Below are 22,119 nucleotides of genomic sequence, written 5' to 3' on the forward strand. Positions count from 1 at the left end.
TGAAATGGCATATATTTGTTGTACAAAGTCTTTAATGTGAGAACAAACTCGTCGTTTCAAAGACTTACCGCTCACTTTTTTAAATCCCCATCTCGGCCAATAGCTGACGAGATCACTGGCGTCGTCATCTGGAACTCATTTTCATGAAGAAACTTGACTGTGGTCACGAACAGCCAATAGTCGTTCACAACCGCAACAAGAAGTTTGCCGTTTCAAATTTGAAAGCGTCCCAACCAATCAGATGCGAGCTCCGAGGGGTGGAGTCTATGGGCATTTAATCAAGTTTGTGCGCCCTGTAGCACAGCGACAAAACAGTTTACAACGAGACTACGTACATTTTGCTGAGCAGTTGAGGCTGAATATAGGTAAGTTAAGCAGGTCTTGGTAGTATCAGATTGTATTTGTTTCGTTATTATTTTATGTTTAGTAGTAGTATTTATATCGGGCACGCAAGTGAGATTACGTAGTTTTTTATCTTTATTATTTCATGCAAAACTTTAAAAGGTTGTTCAAGTAGTTAACTTAATGCATCTAAATACAACTTCTATCGAAAACGTCTTTGAAGTTTTAAAACGTTGTTTAAAACCTATAACTTTTAGTGGACGTGTTGATGATTTATCACTTGTAAAACGTAAAAAGGCCATGACTGGGTGTTACTTTGAGGTCGTAATGGAGCGCAGCTCGGTTAAGTTAACTTGGATTAAAGTACTCAAAAGTTGGTTTTAATTAAAACACTTAAACGACGTAATATCCCGATTAACTCCGTTTACTAAATAACGATCAAAATCTGAAATATTAACTTGTTTTCGATTGAAATTTTAAAGAAGATTTCCTGCAGTTTAGGCGGGAAAACAAAATGGAGGGACGCTTATTGTTCTTAGTGGAAGCGAAGCAGGAACTTGATCGGCTTAACCAGCGTTAAGCGAGCGAGAACTTCTCCATTGCTTTAACGGTGTTTTAGGCAATATCCAAACAGTGACTTGACAAATGCTTGCAACTTAGTTCTTTACTAATAAAAATGTTTGTAATTTTGTCACGTGTAGGATATTACAACTATGGGTAAAGATCCTAATAAGCCCAGAGGGAAGACATCCTCTTATGCTTTCTTTGTGCAAACCTGCCGCGAGGAACACAAGAAGAAGAACCCAGGAACTTCTGTGAACTTCTCCGAGTTCTCCAAGAAGTGCTCTGAAAGATGGAAGGTAAGTGAAGAACAGAAGGGCTGTAATGTTTTTCCGGGCATGGTTGTTAGGGAGGGGGTGGGGCAGAATTACACTGTGCATCTGTTACTCAAGTGACTGAGGCAAATGTAGGGCGAGAGGATAAAGCAAACGCTCTGCCTGGCACCTGTTCATATTTTTCTTTTTTTTAACAGACCATGTCACCTAAAGAAAAGGGAAAGTTTGAAGAAATGGCGAAGACTGACAAGGTTCGCTATGACCGGGAAATGAAAACCTATGTGCCTCCTAAAGGTGAGAAAGGAGGGAAGAAGAAGAAAGACCCAAATGCTCCCAAGAGACCCCCGTAAGTAGTACACACTACAGTATGCCAATCTTATGTTGCTTTGAAATTGCCTTTGTTGTGGATGCTAATAAGTTGTCTTCTATCAGATCCGCATTTTTTGTCTTCTGCTCTGATCACCGTCCGAAAATTAAGGGGGACAACCCCGGCATCTCCATTGGTGATATTGCAAAGAAGCTCGGGGAGATGTGGTCCAAGCTTACACCAAAAGAGAAGTCTCCTTATGAGCAGAAGGCCATGAAGTTTAAGGAGAAGTATGAGAAGGTAAGGCCATGGTTTCATGGAGCTTTTGATAGCCTTTTGCAGTTAACAAGCGCTTACTTTTTGTTTTTTGTTCCAGGATGTTGCTGCATATCGTGCCAAAGGAGTAAAAGCAGAAAGTGTCAAGAAAGGTGGACCAGGTCGACCAGCAGCAAGAAAGGCAGTGGCTGCAGATGACGACGATGATGAAGATGAAGAGGATGAGGAAGAAGAAGAAGAGGAGGAGGAAGAGGATGACGATGAGGATGATGATTAAACTATCAGGAAAACTTGAGCTGAGTTAATTGCAAAACAATGTGAATGCATTTTTTTAGCATTTAAATTTTCAAAACATGTACAGAGATGTGTGTAATCGAATACATATTGAGGTCATGTGCTGTTTTGTAAATGTAACTGCTTTTTAAGCACTGCTTTTTTGTCTGATAGATGTGGTGTTCGGTTTCTCTCCCTGTTTCATATTATTTCTACTGCCATTTTAAGGATAAAACAATTGAACTTACGTAGTGTCTCCATTTTTAAACGTTGAGCTAAGTTGTGTAGACTGAGGATTTTTTTTAATTTTGTATATTATGATGGCTCCCCATGTATGTTTGAGTGCAATTTTGATGACTTATTAAAGATTTTTGCAGAATTTGTTCTATTTGTTGTTCGTCAACATAACATTTGAGTTATTGGTTTTATCCTGTTCTGGAAGTCGGATTTCAAACTTCATGATGCACGGTATATAACTTCATATAGCACTTTACAGTAATATTGTATTCAATGTTCATAAATGCATTTGCTAATGAGCAAAGCATTTATTAGTCTTGGTTCATTTTAACATTTACTAACACACTTTGGATTCAAAAGTTGTACCTGTTAGCATTAATGCATAATGACCTAACATTAACAATGCACTTACTAATACTAACATACAACCTTAGGTAAAGTGTTACCACTGTCTTATGTTAATTGTGATAAAGAAACTAGCTTAATTAGCTACAGACTTTTCGCTGAACTTTCTGGGACCCCATAAAACTTAAATCCTGCTATAAGTACTTGTAAAACCAAGCAGAAGGGGAAAGTGATTGATTTTTCTTTTAAGCAGTTAAACTGCATTTGTAACCTCCTGCAATAATGACTGATCAGTTGGTTTTAGGCTGGGGTGATATTTATTTAATAGATTACCATTTAACTATAAAATATTAAATTGGAGGATTACATTAATATTTAACAGGTTGGGTGGATTCAAATTGCTCATCTGAATCCAAACGGTGCCACAGTATTTCTAAACAAGCTCCCTATCAGCATCAAACTGTGTAAATTGACAAAATGATGTGAAGACTAAAACTGAATGAGAAATAGTTAATAGATTTCATCTTACATGTTCAAATAAGTAAAAAAATCCTATATTACATTTGATACTCATATGTAAAGTTCATGGGTTAATCTTCTGGTTACTAAACATCAGCATGATCTGATTTCCCACTAGCAGACCATACAATATTTTTTCTTTATCGCAACATCCATAGGCACTTTTATAAACATGATTGATAGGGTACAAATAGGAAACCGTTAAAATGATGTCTTTATCATCATATGATGTGTCAGATAATAGTTTAAGTATTAAATGAATGGAGGCCATTAAAGAAACAGTATGTAAGAAATTTATATCAATTAATCATAAAATGACCCTGATATGTCACTAGACATTAAGAAATCATTTTCATTTCAAATACTTATATCACTGACAACAATGGTCCTGCCAGGATATTGTAATTTAAAAAGTGGGGTTGCACCCCTTAACTGATGTTTATGTTGTCATGTTGTGTATTGGCCATCAGTTGTGTGATTGCAGTACCAGTTTTAGCCACAAGTTTTGTGATTGCAATACCAGTTTTGGCCACAATCCTACATACTGTTACTTTAAAGGTACAGGACACAAAATGTACCTTGATTTTGGAATAAAATATCTTAATTATTTTTAAATTACAGATATACGTGAACAACAGAGGAACCGACTGGTAAAAATGTTTCATTTATTTTCTTGGAAAAAAGCCATAAGTTAGATATTTACACCTTCATTGGGAAGCCCACCATATCGCAAACTGTTATATTAGAAATAACCATATTTACATTTTACAAAAAAAGGAAATGTACACATTGCAATTATTCTTTCACTTAAACATAACTGCTTCACTTGCTCGACATTTGCAGATTTTTGGCCATGGACGGTAACAACTGTCCAGTCAGTGATTATAATATATCAATTGATTTCACAAACATGTAAACATCGATTCCCTCAACCAGGCGGACATTTATGGAGTAAACAAAATAAATGTATTATTTTTTCAATCGTCATCCCTATTTCCCTTTTCTTTCCACTTTAATGCGTCACCCATTAAACATGGGAAATGTGCCACTGGGCCAAAGACCAAAATGATTCAAGTATCAGGTTGTCCTTACGAACATAATTAAGCTCCAGTGTTTCAAAATATAAGCATTCCAGTACTTCAGGGACAACCTGTACTTTATAAGCTAGAGCAGCAACAAAAGAGTGGTATTAGATCAGTTATCTCTGCGAAATTGGGGAGTGAACATTCTGTTAGACCCCATCCAATCCACAGATTCCACACAAAACCCATGCAGTGGACATTGGGGACAACCAATGTAAACATTGTCTTCAATCAGGAGAGAAAAATGACGATAAGAGTTTGAAGTTATTCTGGTGCCGACTAAAACTGCACGTGTTTCCATTAGTCATGTGTATACTGGTAAAACCTGTTGCTGTAGACAAGTCCGTGTTTATCCTTGAAGCAGTACAGCCTGACTCTTAAACAGCCACAATATTGTTCATCTCCCACTTTTGGGAGCTCTTGCTGTTGTCACATTCAGCTAAATAAACCTTGTGCAAGACATCAGAGCGATCCAAGCATTTTCCCGTGGGTATGTGCGTGAAACGATGTAGATCCTTAAGAGTGCAGACGGGTTTGAAATGTTAATTGAAAACAGCAAAGTACAAAAGAGATATATTTGTGTACATTATTTATGCACCATGTTTTGTTTAAAATCGGCTGAGGCTGCATTTCGAAAAAGGCTGACATACCTTAAAATATTTCCACTCTGTATGCTCGCTCAAATTGCAGTGTGTTATGATGACAGCAGATCCGTCTCCGCCCTTTGTCAGGCACTGGTCGTACTGCATGAGCTGGTTAGCTTCATTAATTCTAAAGAGCTGAAATTACCACAGAAACATAGGCCACGTGAAATGAAGAGGAAAAACTGCTGATAATATAAAAACGACATAATTATGTCCCCATACCTGATTGCCACCCATTCTATGACAAGGCCCGATCTCCACATTGCCACCATTGGTATGGCCCATGCTGTCTATGCAATAGCTGGTCTCAAACCCACGGATCTGTTGGAAGAGAATGCAATTGAAGCCACCTTTAAACACTTCACTCGATTGCATTTTAAGACAGTACAGATGTATGCACCGCTCCCCATTCGACATTCTTTGGAGGCAGCGGGTAGTGTAGCGGGATGTCATAAGCGATCTCTTCCATGAACCACTTGAAGCTTTTGCAGCGATGTTCCTCCCTGAACTTTTTCAAGGGGCTGATGTCTCCGTACGCCAGCGTGAGGGTCTCCGGCCTACTGGCGTAGAAATAGTCCTTGTATTCATCCCACCACACCTCCACCACCCGCACATAGTTCTATATACAGTCAACAGAAAGAATACAGGTTAGACACTTGATCCACAGGGAACTTACAGAGAAAAAGGGCTTGAAACTGACCTTGAGTGTGGGGGAAGAGCCTACATGAGCAGGAGGTGGGTTTCCCTGCCAGCCCTGCAGACGGTAAATGTGCCCCACCCGTGAACATGGCACAAACAGAAGCTGCCCACCACACTGCCATATCTGCAGAGGACACACAACATGGCAGGAATTCAGAAAATACACACACGCACACAAATAAACTGCATATGTTGCTCTAGACAATCAACAACATAACAAACTAGTTTCTCATTCTGGAAAAATAAAAGTTATATTAATGCAATAATTAAATAATACATTACAGTGTCGTTCATAGCCCACTATGGTTTTTGATGTTTGTTGAAACCAAAACAGAGAATTCTTCTTTCGTGTGAGAGAGTGTACGCAAACATTGATATGTTCCGGTTGTTGATATGTTCTTTACGTTTTTGAAAGGCACAATATGTAATTTCTGCTTCTATAGGTTGCAGAACAAAAAAAAATTGCATAGCTTGATGACGCTGTACAGCCAAGTGTAAAGCCAAAATGCTTTGGTGGACACACAGTTTAATTTATTCATCTATTGGTAGGCATGTAGCCTATTAGTCTCGTATGCATTTATGCAATATAATGTAGCCAAAACACAGAATGGAGTGCACAGGATTAAAGTGTTAAATTGCGTAGCTGTTGTGCATAGGCGGGGATTATGCTAATTGTGAATGATACATGTGTGTTGCCTGTTAACGAGTGATTGAAATTCATTAACATAGACACATTTCACTATAAAATTTGACATTTATGAAGTATTTGTGAATCCAGAAGAAAGGTCTCGGGAAGGTGTGTTTTGCGTGGAACTTACTCAGAATTTACTCATATATTTATGAATGTTTCATGAATAAGGTTCATTGTACGCAAAGTTTAAAAAAATCCGGTGGACTATACTTTGGCTTTAAGCCAACAGAGTAGCTTGATAAAATTATCATAATTCCTCTCTTTTCGGACTCACAGCCTGTAAGTTAACTCCTGTTAGCATTGCATTGTGACCAAATCTTTCAAACGAGTTAAGGAGCGTCACATTTCCAGCTCAGGGAACTACACTGCGACAAAATTCCATTTCTGTGTCTTTAAACGCTCGTTTTTTGAAGTCGAAAGCTTATAAAAACGTATTTGGTTTTTTTGGGTTGTTAGATGTACACCTTGTCACACAGCAGCTTTTAGGTATTAATCTGATTTTAAATTTAATCTGTAAGTTTTTATAAGCTGTCGACCCCAAAAAACGAGCGTTTAAAGAGACAAAAATGGATACAGGCAACTTTTCATAGTACTTCTATTAGTAGAACTAAGTCCACTAGGGGGAAACGTAGTCAGCGATCCACTTTATTCTCCTTAAAGACTGGGTTTTACGGCTCGACAGCTTATAAAAACTTATTTCTGGGTTCTTTGGCTTTTTAGCTGTACATATTGTCACACAGCAGCTTTTAGGCATTATTCAGTTTTTTGCTATAAGCCAGAAATGATTGCGGCTTCTCGCAATACAAAGTCAATGGAGATGGTTGGATTGCGTTCCCCCCCCCGGTGGGCGTGGTTTTCAAATTTGCATAACTGCGCTCTGTCTCTATATGCGACCTTTTGAACTGCCGTTGCAACCCTAATTTTTAATGGGTCGCAAATGTGCTACCTAATGTTTTAGATAATATGCTATGATTTACTATGAGCATTTATTAAAACAGAAATGTGGATGTTAATAATATGTTTTATAACGTGCTCTGAGACTTCAACACGTTTGCTTCATTGTGCGTGATAGCACGTCGTGTCTCTCCCTATGAGTGTGCGTTCGCGTGCTGTTTCTCAATGAATTGGGTGGGACGCGAAGCAAGCGCAGTGTCTTCCATGTTTCTGAACTTGAGCAGAGGTCTTTCTTCACTGAGGACGCGGGACCCGTATGGTTCCGGGTTTATATTTTAAATGGTCTGTCGGGTCCGGTTAGGTCCTAGTTTAATTACTTTGGGTCCCAAGTCTGATTAATATTGTGTTTATAACCCGAGTCGATCGGAAAACGGCCATGAGCGCTACCGTGCTAAAGCTCAAGTGCAGTTTCAGTGTACCTCCGGTTTCTATGGCGATGGCTCTTGTTACGACCACACGCTGCATTTTCTTTCTCACATTTTTTTAATAATCTTATTATTAATAAACCATATCTTTTCTAAAACCATATCCATATTAAGTTTGCACAGAGATTGTAGCAAAAAAGCAGTGCTAATGTCAAGCCCATTGCACTGAACGAGCAAAGCAATGTAAAGTCTGTCTGTTTTTTAGAAATTAAATAGGTGCTCTTTAATAGAATGTGCTTTGGCGGGCAACTCACAGACTCTGTGCGGGCAACCTGGTGCCCGACCACTGTTCAACTACTACGTACTCATGCAGCGCTGTGCAGATAGATGACATTAAAGAAGTTTTATAAGAGTGACTTTAAAAGTATGCTTTCCAATCGTTATCTTGATACTTTGATGTCATATGCCAGTTGGCCGTATGCAGTCAAACACAACTATGATTTCCACAGTAGTCAAAGTGGAATCCAAGGATAACTTGTTACGCTGGTTAAAATGGCAAATTTCTCTGCATTCAAACATTGTAGAAATCATTTGAGATAATGTACTGTAAGTACCTCATTGAACAAAATTTATAACACTGTGCTGATGATTATTGGATATTTTAAAGCAAAAATCTTACATACATCTTACGTTCCTTTAAATATTAACTTCTTAAACTGCATCATTAACATAGTTCAGGCAGAAAAAAAAGCACAGATCAGATGTTTTCTGTATGCCTTTAGGACACTTGAAATATTTGGCACGAGTCACATGGGATTGCTTTTTTTTAAAGCCTGAAGTGATCACAATCCACTCCCATTGTAAACCGAAAAAAAAAAAACACTTTCTAAAAAATCTCAATTTCAGTTATGTGGGTGTGAATGACACCAGTTAATAACAACATTTTATTTTAAATACTTACACTTAATTTAAATATATACATCAACTTACAGATCATTAGCAATTTTAATTTAAGTTTTACCTTGTATGAAATCTCAAAGTTTTCTCCTCCCCAGATCTGAAGACCTGGATCATAGAGGCCCAGCTCAAAAAAGAAATCTCTTTCTATTGCGAAGAGCCCACCAGCCATGGCAGGAGACCTAAGATACAGATTACACCTGTCAGGAACTTCACACATATAAATGTAGGACACGCCATGCTTGTAACAAAGTCCACACAATTCTGCAAAATATGATGTTTCTTAATGTTACATTGCTTGTAGCAAAAAACATAGGCTTGCCATGACTAAAAGAGTGCAATGAAAACAACATGGAATAGTTTTAATGGGTTAATACATTTTAAATATTTGTTATATCATACACACACGTTTTATGACTTAATGCATGTAAACTGGGGTGCACGTATACAATGATGATGCTGTTAGATGACACAGAATGGAGATGAATGCATGTAAAGAGAAGCAGGAACAAGGATCGAGTCAGCTGTTAAGAGACTCAGCCAGAAGAGCCAAAGAGGAGCCAAGTAAATAAAGTATTATTTTTAGTAAATGAACACTTCATTGTGTTAATACATTTCTTTACAGAGCACTTAACAACGTTTAACATAGCAGTTAGTGGTAAGTATTTAACATGTATGAAAAGAGCTTATACCACGGGGCTGTTGAATGCTTTATTCTGATTGGTTAAGAAATGTTCCACGGGTATGCATTATTTTTCGATAAGCACACACCTGGCCTGTCAAATGTCTTAAAATAACCACAAGAGCAATGTCTGTGGTAACCGTGGTATAAGCAGGATAATTGACTCCGGTCCTTTGAATTATTTCAAATAATGCAAATCGTGCCACATTACCACCTTTGAGTTTTGGGTGCATTATTTTTAAATAATTCAACGGCCTCTCATCAATTATTTCTTCATTATTTGACAAAGACTAAGACAAACAAACCACCACCACTTAATAGCACAGTGTTGATCTCTGCGCAAGGCTGTAATCCTATCAGAATTATGGTACCAAATTACCGATATGGCTCAGTTTTAGTTAGTCTCATCTCCTTCTCCTTGCTAGTTAGAGGTACTCGTTTCCAAAGCATGCTCCAGTCCCATGCTCCTCTGGCAAAGCCATCCTCGTCCCCGCCCCCTTGGGGTTCGATGATGAAATTCTGGCCGCTAATAGAGTCTATGAGGGGCACTGTACACACGGTTCTATGCGTGGATGGAGGAGAGAGGCAGGGGGAGGTCCATGCAACAAACACAGGCACGCACACAAACGCACATTCACACGGGCATGGAAGAGGGATGGGAGAAAGAAGAGAGAGAGAGAGACAGAATGGGTTTAATGATCATGCTTTGGGGAGGACGGAGGCAGCGTTTACCGATAAGGCTCGGTCTTATGCTTTCTCTTAGCCTTTTCCCTGCTGCTGAGCGGGACCCTTTTCCACAGGAGGCTCCAGTCCCAGGCGCCTCGCGCCAGGCCGTCCTCATCCCCGCCCTGCTGGGGCTCTATGGTATAATCATTGCCGTCTATGTAATCTATCAACGGTACTGTGCAGACCGTTCTGCAACATTAACACAGCATAATATTAACATGACATAAAATATAAAATGAATAAATCTATCTTACCTGGGCAGCATATTAAAACCACAAATTTAACTCTTTCCCCGCCATTGAGGAGTTATCTCATCAATTAAGAGAAAATGTTTGCATAGGAAAAATGTTTCTGAATAATTTTTATGTTAATCTGCAATACCACGATTAGCACTTACCCAATTCATGAAAAAACTGAAGCCTAAACATTATTTGCGAATTTTACACTATATGTATGTTTTGATAATCATTCTGAATCTGATTCTTACAAAATTCCTTCACAAAAATGCAGTTATTTCAGTTTTATGCTAAAAAACATATTTTTTTTAAATACCCATATTTAAGAGTTTATAAACAGAGAAAAATATAGATAGGATGAAATATTTTTCCCCAGTTTTGTTTGTTTATTTATTGTTTGTTTGAAAGCAGAGGGTCTGTTCTTTCATTTGATATACATTCACCTAAAGGATTATTAGGAACACCTGTTCAATTTCTCATTAATGAAATTGTCTAATCAACCAATCACATGGCAGTTGCTTCAATGCATTTAGGGGTGTGGTCCTGGTCAAGACAATCTCTCCTGAACTCCAAACTGAATGTCAGAATGGGAAAGAAAGGTGATTTAAGCAATTTTGAGCGTGGCATGGTTGTTGGTGCCAGACGGGGCGGTCTGAGTATTTCACAATCTGCTCAGTTACTGGGATTTTCATGCACAACCATTTCTATCATTTTAAAGAAGGGTGTGAAAAGGGAAAAACATCCAGTATGTGGCAGTCCTGTGGGCGAAAATGCTTTGTTGATGCTAGAGGTCAGAGGAGAATGAGTCGACTGATTCAAGCTGATAGAAGAGCAACTTTGACTGAAATAACCACTCGTTACAACCGAGGGATGCAGCAAAGCATTTGTGAAGCCACAACACGCACAACCTTAAGGCGGATGGGCTAGTACAATAGCAGAAGACCCCACCGGGTACCACTCATCTCCACTACAAATAGGAAAAAGAGGCTACAATTTATACAAGCTCACCAAAATTGGACAGTTGTTACCCGGTCTAATGAGTCTCGATTACTGTTGAAACATTGAGATGGTAGAGTCAGAATTTGGCGTAAACAGAATGAGAACATGGATCCATCATGCCTTGTTACCACTGTGCAGGCTGGTGGTGGTGTAATTGTGTGGGGGATGTTTTCTTGGCACACTTTAGGCCCCTTAGTGCCAATTGGGCATTGTTTAAATGCAACAGCCAACCTGAGCATTGTTTCTGACCATGTCTATCCCTTTATGACCACCATGTACCCATCCTCTGATGGCTACTTCCAGCAGGATAATGCACCATGTCACAAAGCTCGAATCATTTCAAATTGGTTTCTTGAACATGAAAATGAGTTCACTGTACTAAAACTGCCCCCACAGTCACCAGATCTCAACCCAATAGAGCATCTTTGGGATGTGGTGGAACCCACAAATCTCCATCAACTGCAAGATGCTATCCTATCAATATGGGCCAACATTTCTAAAGAATGCTTTCAGCACCTTGTTGAATCAATGCCACGTAGAATTAAGGCAGTTTTAAAGGTGAAAGGGTATTAGTATGGCGGTCCTAATAATCCTTTAGGTGAGTGTATTTGTTTGTTTATATATTTTTAGAATGAGATTTGGAGAATCAAAGTTTGATTTAAATTTTTGACAGTCAATATTTAAGAAATTAAGGCATTATTTTCACATAATAAAAGGTATGGGTTTTATGTAACAAAAAACAGTAAATCAGCCTAGAGCCCAAGTCATACCTGTCTTTTGAAATTGGGGCAACCAGTGGGGCATACCAATTAATTCCAACTTCGCAATGAGCATCCAAGTAGATAAGCACCTGAGGATGAAGACACACTGAAAGACAATCAAATAACTTTATTTCTATGAAAGCACTAAACAGTGTTTAGAATTTGGAGCTCAAACCTGTCCTAGAGTGGCTTTGCGGGCTCCTATGCTCCTGGCCTGGATCAGACCCTCCCTCTTCTCATTGCGAAACAATTTGACCATTCCATTCCATTGCTTTATGTATTCTTCTAGCCTCTCTTGAAGATGCGCTAAATAAAAAACAGACACACACACACAAATACTCTTGGAATTTTTTTTACAAACAATATTTTGGCATTCGTGTACATCTTTCATTAATGTTATTAAAAAAAAAAAAAATTCATGCAGAAGCTGGTCTCACAAACTCAAAGTTATACACAGTCTACAGTGATTTACTGTTTTTGTTGTTGCTTTCTCATACACTTATAAGCTCACCAGTCACCACAATACTACTGTAGATGATGGATATGACCCAAGGCAAAATATCAGATTTTTCATCTTCACTGTCAATACTAAAAACTTGCCACTTGGGATATCTGGCATGCTGCGGACACCTGCGCTATTACTGTAGCACATATAGATGTCCTCAGATATTGACCATGCCTGAGCACACCCAAAATTACAGACAGTCCCAAAGAACGGATCTGAAAAACAAATCGAAACTGTGTCCGGCGTGAATAAAGTCATACTGACCTTTACAACTAAGTGCTTAAAGCGATCTATCAAAAGACAACTCTCCATAGACTTTATCGATTCTCATTGGCTAAGTCTGTAGCACTGCATTCATTCATAGATCCCTCATGAATGATCTCACAAAAGAGTAATGATCTCCATTCAACAGCCTGCCTGCTTCAAAATAATGAATGATCATAATTCTTCAGTCAGACTGCCTACAGGTTGTGGCAAATGTATGACTCTTTCACTTCAGACTTTCTAGAGAGTAATTTTTGAAAACTAAAGGCCTTTCCTTAAACCTGAAAAACCAGAAAGTGTTGAAAGAAGTTACAAATCATCAAATTACCCAAACACATATTTTGAATACTACGCAAATCCAGTTCTCAGAATTATTGGCTGATTCAATGTTCTAGCTGTCTGAATGGTAATGGTTTTTGGGTAAGCAGCAGTACAATCGCAGATATGTACACATGCATATGCTATCCAAAGTACCTAATGAGGGAATTCAAATACAACTTGTGCTACCTTTGTTACTAAAGTCATCGATCAAGACGATCTCAGCCAAGTATCTCCTCGGGGTTCTTTTGATGACGCTGTGCACCGTCCTCATCAGGGTCGACCAGCCCTCATTATGGAAGACGATGATCACGCTGGAGGTCAGCAGGTTCTCATCATACTGCCAGTATTTACACCTGAGAAAAATACACATTGTTATAAAGCATACTCTCTGAATGTCGATGTGGAGGATGCATGTGTGCTCTGTGCTACTAAAACACGGTTACAGTCTTTCTTAGGGAGCAGGCTGAAATGCACAATGCAATAGCAGTAAATTCTTAGATGCTCAATTCCACCAATATCATGTGGAGGCCATTTGTAACAAAGGAAACTGCAACTCTGCATAGCGTTTCCTCTGTAATGGGGAGAGAACTTCCTCATTCTCACTCTATCTACAAAACTTTAGGTTAAAGTGTTTTTAGGTTTGAGTTGCCAGAAATATCTAATGCACATTATATATATATATATATATATAAGGTTAAGAAATGCATGCATAATGTCTCCAAACAGGCCTAATGGTGTTACACGGCTCAACTGGAAGAACAATTTATTCCCACGACGTTCAATCTCGCTGGAGATTGGGGTGTGTTGTGTTACTCGTAAACATTGTGTAACTAATGTTAACAAACACCATTTACATAAATGGTGTGCCACGATTAATCAAACAAGAACACCCAAGTGCCACCAAATGCAATGTTACTTCAACATAATGCCATATTTTGATGAATATAATCATTCCTGTAGCAAAGTTAAATCAAGATGCTGCATGAGCCGCCTTAGTACTTGCACGTGATGTGATCAAATGCCAATTCTGCAATTCAGATGCAATGATTTCAAATTATTTTTTTTGGGATGTGTCACTTTAAAGCTTGATTTTAATTAAATCAAACATCAAGGGCTAACACAATAATATAATGCACTAATATCAGTCTCTTTTAGTGCAGGAAATGATAGTGTGTGATTGGTCAACACATACCCGTCCACATTGCAAACTAATGTAAACTGTGCAGTAGAGCTATAAAGTACTTTACAGCTGTAATAAGAGTACAAAACAGAAAGCAATAAAGCATTTTCGTATAGACAGAGACACATGTACAATTAAAAACGCAATATATTTCCAAAACTGTGCATGGGAAAACTTCAATTTAAGAACCACTGCATAAGTTTTAGGATGGTTTAGCAAAGTTTAGTTAATGTACTAAAATGAGAAAACTTATAGTCTAACGATCTCTGCTATCACCATGATCATGAGACTCAGATCATTATCTGCTGAGTCAAATATTTCAAAAACACAAGGATACAAACAAGCCTGCTTTTTTCTTAAATTCAACTCGGGGAAAACCCTTTACTGTCATAATCGACAGTTACTCAAAAAGAAGCATGCATGCACGCACGCACGCACACACGCACACAATTTTTGTCAACCAAGCCCTTAAGAAAAAAGGCCTGCACCTAACTTGACCGCTGTCCTACTGCAGTGTATGTCCTGATCTAGACTGCATATAGCTAGACAATTACTAATGTGTGAACAACAGTGACATCTTTTGACATAGGTTGGTATCACGGTGTACTTATATGTTAAGTAAGAATTTGTCCAATGAAATACCAAAACAAGTACCAGATATTTATGCATGTAAAAGGTGCATTTTATCAGCATGTGTTTCCATCAGCTCAATTAAGCTATAGGAGTACTGAATGTTGAGCTGCACAATTAATCAAAAAACTAATCGGGATTACAATTACAGGTGAAGCAATTACATAACAGCCAAAAGCCTCAATTATAGCTGTCCATTTGTGCTCATTTCTGTGTGTTTCAGCAATATGTTTGGGCACCAAATACAGTGGTGAATCAGATTTTAAAACTGATAAGCTGACGTGTCTTTTACCCATTCGATATTTCTACTAACCCATAATGTCTTTTTTACATTTAGTGTAAATGTAATATATAATGATTATATTATTTAGTTTTGGATATTTAGAATGTAACATGCAGCTGCTTCACAGAAAGATATAAAACATTTTGAAACTTCAATGTCAAGTGTATTAATTGACAATAGTAATCGCAATTACAATATCAAGGTGAATAATCTGCAGCTTTGAAGAGCTGCCTAACAAATAGTTGTGACTAATTGTTTGCAGAATAAACAATTAATAAATAAAATTAATTAATAAAAAACTTTTTGTTAACATAATATATGTGGGTGTAACGTGTACAATAATTGTGTGTACACACACGCACGCATGTATATATTTAAGAAATATTTGCTTGTGTATATACATTTTTATTTAATTTATTTTATATATATAAATATTTATTATATAAATATCTATTTTTCTTAAAATTATACATGCATGGGCAGGGCTCCAGACTTTTTTCACTAGGAACACAGTGGCTCCCAAATGAAAATTTTAGGGGCGCCACCAGAAAATGTAGGGGCACACACCGTAAATCAACATGCTAGCCAAATATTCACATTTCTACTAATTTCCACTGTATTACTTGCAGAAAGTACAATGTGCTGTTTCAAATTCGGTGTCACATCACAAAAAAAGGTCAAATTTACTGGTCGCACATGTGCGACTGCATGTAAATTTCAGTGGCACACTCTCAAATTTTGGTGACAGTCTGGAGCCCTGATGTGTGTGTATTTATATATTATATAAGTTATAATATTAACTATTATGTATATACTGTACACCCACATATTTTATGTAAACAAAAACTTTTATTCTGCAATCGAGTAGTCGCAATATTTTTGACGATTTTTTGCCATAACCATGCAGCTTTAACTCAATGTAATATTGGCTAACAACAACTTATAATGGAAAAGGTTTGCTATTCTATGAAAGCATTTAGTTAGACTAATAGCTAACTGACATGACTAACAATAAAGCTTTGTCACAGAGTGACATATAACCAACCAGCGTGTAGTGTAAATATGTCAAAGTTTATAAGATGCCACAGAGTGCTGCCAAAAATCATCATTCAACAGAGTCGTCTATTGTTTTCAGGCCTCCCTGGATGCAAATTTCTCTAGAGCAGGTGAATTTTAGTGAGTAGGCACCACCCTTTAAAGTAGGCAGGGGTATTAAACAGAAGGTCTGGATATAAACTCTTTGCCTATGAAATAAGCATGGACTTCTAGCCTCAACTAACAAATGGGTTTCAACAAGATTTACTTCGTAAATGAAAAAAAAAGTGTAACATATAGGGCTATACTTTACATATTAAAGGCAGTGCCATGATTTTAATAAAGTAATACAAAAGGCTACATTAAATGATGAATGGAAAATATGTGGCTCATCAAATTGCCATGTTCTATTCTAATTGTGATTTTTGTCTAAGCTGGAAGACCTAGTTGAAGATGAGGTTAAACCTGTTAGTAAAGTCTCTTTATGAAGCTATAAAAATCCATAAAGCAGTCTCAGTCAGATAAGCCTTCTTTCCTGAAGGGTGGAGTTAATGAGAGGACCTTATCGTTTTGCTGTGACGTGGCCAAACTACATTTGTTGTGAGCTATAGTGATGAAGCTGATCTTATTTAATATCTACAACATAATTAATAGAGTACAGAACAATCACTCCTCAGTTATAAGAAGACAAAACCGAAGTAGGTTAATTAAATACCATAGTAGTGAATCATCAATGTAATCATACTCTTTACAAGCTATACTGAGGTATTTAAATATAACACTAATACTTCAACCTGGTTTCATATCCAGAATTCAAGTATCACTGTATGTTGTGGTTGGTGAATAATGCTGCATCTAAGTCAAATAATAGAGATACAAATCCTAATGTAACAATAAAATTATCATTCCACCCTTATGTCATTGAAACAGTTTGTTTGAAAAGGTTTGTTGTATCTATAGGTGTGATCACAAACTATGTCACGCTAAACACGTCAAACCTGATTGCCTATGCTGTGTGTATAGCCTAATCACCTTAAAAACATGCCCAAAATGTATTCAAGTATTCAAATTGATAACGATACCAACGCGAAAAAGCCTTTAAGAACAACGTCAAACATGACCTAAAACAAGGTTGCCCAACAGCCTTGTTACCACCACACCCATAAACCAGAGTGGCATGCACATTCACTTACTCTTCATGCCTCAGGTCACCAACGGTTCGATCCAAAGAGATCATGTCGCTGGCTACCATATTAAAGCCAAATTCTTTGATGCTGGCCTGGACTGAGTCTTTGTACTCCGGTCCCAGCACAAACGGTTTGCTGCCTTCCCCTGGTCCACCTTGAGATCCTTCAGGCTCAGGTTCTTTAGGTTCCAAGTTGCCCAGGATGCCCATTTTTAACACGGGACTACTATACACATTGGTGTGGGGCTTGAAAGTGACGTATTGCTTCTGGATCACATTCTGTTGGTTTTGAGCTTGGAATCTGGGGTTTGGCACGTCACCGTTTTTCTGGCGAAGCGAATCCAGGTCGACCTCAACTCCTTCCACGTGTGGCCAAGGAACGACAGGCTTAAACTGGTCAGCCATGTCGTTGTTAGGAAGGTTGGGCTGCATGGGTTTACCTGCATCTCTTCCTGCCTATAACCAAAAATAAAAGAGACTATGAGACATAAAGAACACTAGCTGTGGTTGCAGTGTTTACTTTGACAGAAGCATTTAACTTCTATTTGCTATCTCAGGCAAGTTCACAAGTTGACATAAGTGCTTTATTTACAAAAGGTAGCCTTGCTCGCATTGAGATTCAGAGGCGTGCAAACAGAGACGTGGAAGCATACAGCGTTTTAATGCAGGTGGTGACGATTAATTACACGTCAAGGCAACCACAAGCTGCTTCTGTTACATGCAGTGACAGATAGCTGTCAAGTGTGCCACGTGTAAGTTAGTACAGTAGGTTACTTCTGCATATTATGTCGTAAGCACGAAGGTGTCTGTTAGTAATAATAACTTATCTCAAGCATATTTTCGGCCCTTCATTCAAACTGCTAGTGGTAAACAGTAAAGACCCCATTAGGTCAACCACCGATTATGAGCAAATAATCTTGAATTGAAACGAACGAAATCCGCTCAATTTTAATAACAGAGATAACAAATTTAACACAGACGTTGTGTGTCTCAAATTAATTAAATAATAACTAGAATAACCTTCCGGGTTTGTGCTGAATTTGCTAAACATGACGATGCCGACGTTTAGCTCTAGTGCTATTAGCTCACATTGACATATTATGTGTTTCAAACACGGTAGTGTATGTTTGATCTGGTTAAAAACATCTAAGAAATGTAGTTAAACATCTCGTGTGGATGTAATAATTCAGCGGCCAAGGTATCTCGCCGCATCTCCATGACAACCGCTGCAGTTAGCATGCTAATCGCCGTGCTAGCCAACCATGCTGAATACTAACACGGGAATCGATTAACAACACGATAGTTTGGCGAAAACGTGCAATATCACGATGACGACGGGTAGAGAAAGTGATACTTTACCAGTCCAGCTGCAAACGGATTGTCGTCACCGGCTTTCGGTGTCAAGGAAGACCAAAGCAAAACCAGTCCCAAAAACGTGCCGATGACCAGTAAACTTCGAAGGATAAATCCGACTTTCAACCTCATTTTGGGATAACGGGTGGAAAATAAAAAAGGAAAGAAAGAAAAGGGAGCTAGCTACCCAGAGGTAGTACAAATAAATACTCCGCAGCCTCGGTGACCACGTCCAGTCTCTCTCTCTCTCTCTCTCTCTCTCTCTCTCTCTCTCTCTCTCTCTCTCTCTCTCTCTCAATACAACTCCCCCTACCCTGTCTTGTTTGATGTAACAACAACAGTCCCTCGCTTCAGTAGTGTACGCGCCACGCAGTTATAAGGTCAAAGCACACACGGATGTGAATTACCACACACGGATTTACGGCATGATTGATATCAGATAAAGAACCTGTCCATGTCCAATCACGTCTCATGAAGACTTGTAGCATAGGTCTTTAATTAACTTTTGTTGACGAGTTAATTGTAGACTAGAGACGTAAACATTTTTTGATGTTCTCGAGATCAAGATTATATGTTCCATACTGAAGATCCACACCGAGACCAAGATATATAAGGTCCTGGGATCAGTGTCTTTGGATGACGTTAATTCTGGTATTCATTTAAATTATATCCTCCTTACCCTACAACAATTACATATCAAAATGCATGTGTTTTTGTTCAATTGTGGCATTTTTGTAGATGTCAAAAATATTTCAAATAGCCTAAACCTTTTTTTTTTTTTAGATAGAAATGCAATTTATAAAAAAACGATTCATTGTCTGAATTAATATATTTTTTAAATGGATAGTTTACTTACAAAATGTTCACAACATTTCTTTAGCCTCATGTTGTTTTATACCCTATATGAGATGTCCTAACTTAAAACAGCTTGCACTAAAATATCTTAAAATATATCAGTGCCATTGTTTTGTCCAGGCCTAATGTTTTTTGTAAGGTATGTTTGTTATAACGACTTAACTTTAACTGTCACTGTCCCACAGGTGGGACGCTTGGCATAACATATTAAAACAATATGGGGCGGTTTCTCGGAAAGGGTTAGACTAGTCCTAGACTAAAATAAATATAAAAGCTATCCAAACTGAAAGCAACTTGCACAGACATATCTTACAATACATCAGTGCCCTTTGTTTTGCATCAAAATGCATGCCAGTAATGTTTGTAGTAAGGCACGCATGTTTGTTAAAACTAGTTATAATAGGCTTTATGCCCAGCTGCACTACTCCCTGATCTTCAGCCAGCTCCTTTTTTCCTGTCTGCCATTATTGGACAAACTGATTAATCCAGGTGTGCCTGACCTCAGTTATAACAACAACAATAATCAGACACACCTGGATTAATCAGTTTGTCCAATAATGGTAGACAGGAAACAAGGAGCTGGCTGAAGTTCAGGAAGAAGTGCAGCTGGGCATAAAGCCTATTCTTTATTAAACTAAGGCCTAATCCTGGTTTAAGCGAATCCCTGTCAGGGAAACCACCTCTAATAAACCCTACACTAATCTTGACAAACTATATATCATTGGATAGCTCTACGCATCTTGTTATATTTCATCACCATTTTGCAAAAAGAATGACAAAAATGTCACGAGCCAACATATGGGCCCCAGGTGTTGTTACATATTTATTATTACATAATATAAACATAATATTGAGCAAACTATACATTATTGGAAAGCTCTAGGAATGTAGTTTTCATATTTCAAGGCCATTTGATGATAAAAAATTGTTGTTTTGTTAAATGTCACTGACCACGGAGGTATACATAAATGGTATATTCATAATTCTAATATCCATCAAAATAAATCTATAAATCTTCAAAAATCTTGACCACCTACATATCATTGGAAAGCACTAATGATGTCGTTTTCATATTTCAAACCTTTTTGCATTAATAATGCCATGATAGTAATTTATTAATTTGTGATTAAGATTATGCAGCTAACTGTTGACACCTAGTGGCCTTAGTTGGCAAAACAATATTCAAAACAAGATTTTGCTTCTTGACCAAAGAATGCCAGAGTTATATTAAAAATTTAATTAAAAAATTTTAGTTAATTTAAAAGTGCATATCACCTTTACAGTTAAACAGTTAAATGTCCTTATATAACTAAGGCCTAGTCCTGGCTTAATCTAAACCCTGCCTGGGAAACTGCCCCATAAAGTTTTTATTCAACATAAGGGTGAGTAAATTTTTCATTTTTGTTTGAACTATCCTTGTAGGAAATATTATAGGTTTAACTGTCAAAAGATTCATTTTTACATGTCTCTGCGTCTCAGACAGGATTAGACTATTAGCATTGTTGCAGGCTACTTTTTGTACAATAAAATCAAATTTGGTGAGTAGTGGTATGTTTATATGAATATATACAAGACTATGTAATCTACAGCTGGCCACTGAGCATTTTACAATATGCACACATGCAAATACTATGCAAATAAATTAGTTCATAGTTGTTTGTTTAGTTGCATGTTTTGTTAAAACCATTGTTCACACTAACAATCGCTAAAATGAAAATGACCAATCAGATATAAGAACACCTTTGTTGCTTTGCTAAAACACAAGGTCATATCAAGTATCATAAGATTTTATAATGTTGCCAAAGTGCAAAGTACAGAGCTTCACTTCTTGGCTGACTGCCAGACATCTACACATTGATCAATGCATGATAGTATTAACAAAACTTGTATGAACACAGTGTTGCAGGATCTGAGTTTCTTTAAAATAACCTGTGTGTTTATCTTTTGATTTGACAGTACAGCCTATTTTTTATGTAGCCTATTTATTAACATTTACTTGTATTATATATACAATTTATTTCACTAATTTACTATTATATTCCTACTACTGTTGTTTCATTATGTTTGGTCTGTATTGTGTTAAAGTGCATGTCCAGTATTTTAATAATTTCCATAAACCGATCGCCCCCTAGTGTTACAAAGAGATCATACATCGCAGATATACAGTCTCACAGATCATTGATATAGGAACAAAACACGTTTAAGATGTTTTAATTTTTAATACTACATTGATTAGAGATGAATGTATATTCATATTTTTGTAGGTCTCAGTTAATTAATTAGGAAACATGTTTTTATGAAAACATTTTTTTTTTCTAAAAACATTTATTTACCCCATAAGATATGTGTCACATCTGTCAGACACCTAAAATCATGCTATTTCAATTTGATCCATTTAACAACAGTGCAAAGCCTTTAGTTATCTAAAAATGGTGTTCACTAAATTAGTTAAGTGATAAAATACATCTTTTCACCCTTTAAAAAAAATCCAGTTTTGCAATTGTTTCTTTTCAACATAGGCAAATAAGACATCATATATACTGTTTTAGTTGATGTTTTATCTTAACACAATAAAC

The 22,119-nt window shown here is 37.4% G+C and overlaps 2 protein-coding genes across 3 annotated transcripts; one reads left to right on the plus strand and one right to left on the minus strand.

The window, feature by feature from the left end:
• The first annotated feature begins 207 nt into the window (after positions 1-207).
• hmgb2a (high mobility group box 2a) lies at positions 208-2,413 on the plus strand. The gene is made up of 5 exons (XM_055205082.2): positions 208-365; positions 1,044-1,202; positions 1,376-1,524; positions 1,611-1,785; positions 1,862-2,413. The coding sequence occupies exons 2-5, from the start codon at positions 1,056-1,058 to the stop codon at positions 2,036-2,038; spliced, it is 648 nt and encodes a 215-aa protein (XP_055061057.1). The 5' UTR covers positions 208-365; positions 1,044-1,055; the 3' UTR covers positions 2,039-2,413.
• Positions 2,414-3,783: 1,370 nt separating this feature from the next.
• On the minus strand, positions 3,784-19,088 carry galnt7 (UDP-N-acetyl-alpha-D-galactosamine: polypeptide N-acetylgalactosaminyltransferase 7). 2 transcript variants are annotated; one of them, XM_055205074.2, is made up of 12 exons: positions 18,695-19,088; positions 17,343-17,791; positions 13,208-13,374; positions 12,107-12,237; positions 11,941-12,020; positions 9,942-10,124; positions 8,592-8,709; positions 5,562-5,684; positions 5,262-5,480; positions 5,084-5,182; positions 4,868-4,996; positions 3,784-4,732 (listed from the first exon to the last, which is right to left on the minus strand). In XM_055205074.2, exons 1-12 carry the CDS (start codon positions 18,818-18,820, stop codon positions 4,595-4,597), a joined length of 1,962 nt encoding a protein of 653 aa, XP_055061049.2. In that variant the 5' UTR covers positions 18,821-19,088; the 3' UTR covers positions 3,784-4,594. The 2 variants fall into 2 exon arrangements, with proteins under 2 accessions (XP_055061049.2, XP_055061048.2); XM_055205073.2 differs by lacking the exon at positions 9,942-10,124 and adding an exon at positions 9,589-9,771 and having other exon boundaries at positions 18,695-19,084.
• Positions 19,089-22,119: the final 3,031 nt, after the last annotated feature.

Source organism: Misgurnus anguillicaudatus, chromosome 3, assembly GCF_027580225.2.
Source record: "Misgurnus anguillicaudatus chromosome 3, ASM2758022v2, whole genome shotgun sequence".
NCBI lineage: Eukaryota > Metazoa > Chordata > Actinopteri > Cypriniformes > Cobitidae > Misgurnus > Misgurnus anguillicaudatus.

Excerpts from the sequence above, each read along its gene's own strand:
- hmgb2a (XM_055205082.2), top strand. The coding sequence starts at position 1,056 with ATGGGTAAAGATCCTAATAAGCCCAGAGGGAAGACATCCTCTTATGCT. Across the intron at positions 1,203-1,375 it reads AGTGCTCTGAAAGATGGAAG|ACCATGTCACCTAAAGAAAA; the intron begins GTAAGTGAAGAA and ends TTTTTTTAACAG. Across the intron at positions 1,525-1,610 it reads AATGCTCCCAAGAGACCCCC|ATCCGCATTTTTTGTCTTCT; the intron begins GTAAGTAGTACA and ends GTCTTCTATCAG.
- galnt7 (XM_055205074.2), bottom strand. The coding sequence starts at position 18,820 with ATGAGGTTGAAAGTCGGATTTATCCTTCGAAGTTTACTGGTCATCGGC. Across the intron at positions 5,481-5,561 it reads GCTCTTCCCCCACACTCAAG|AACTATGTGCGGGTGGTGGA; the intron begins GTCAGTTTCAAG and ends GACTGTATATAG. Across the intron at positions 4,733-4,867 it reads CAGAGTGGAAATATTTTAAG|GATCTACATCGTTTCACGCA; the intron begins GTATGTCAGCCT and ends TGCACTCTTAAG.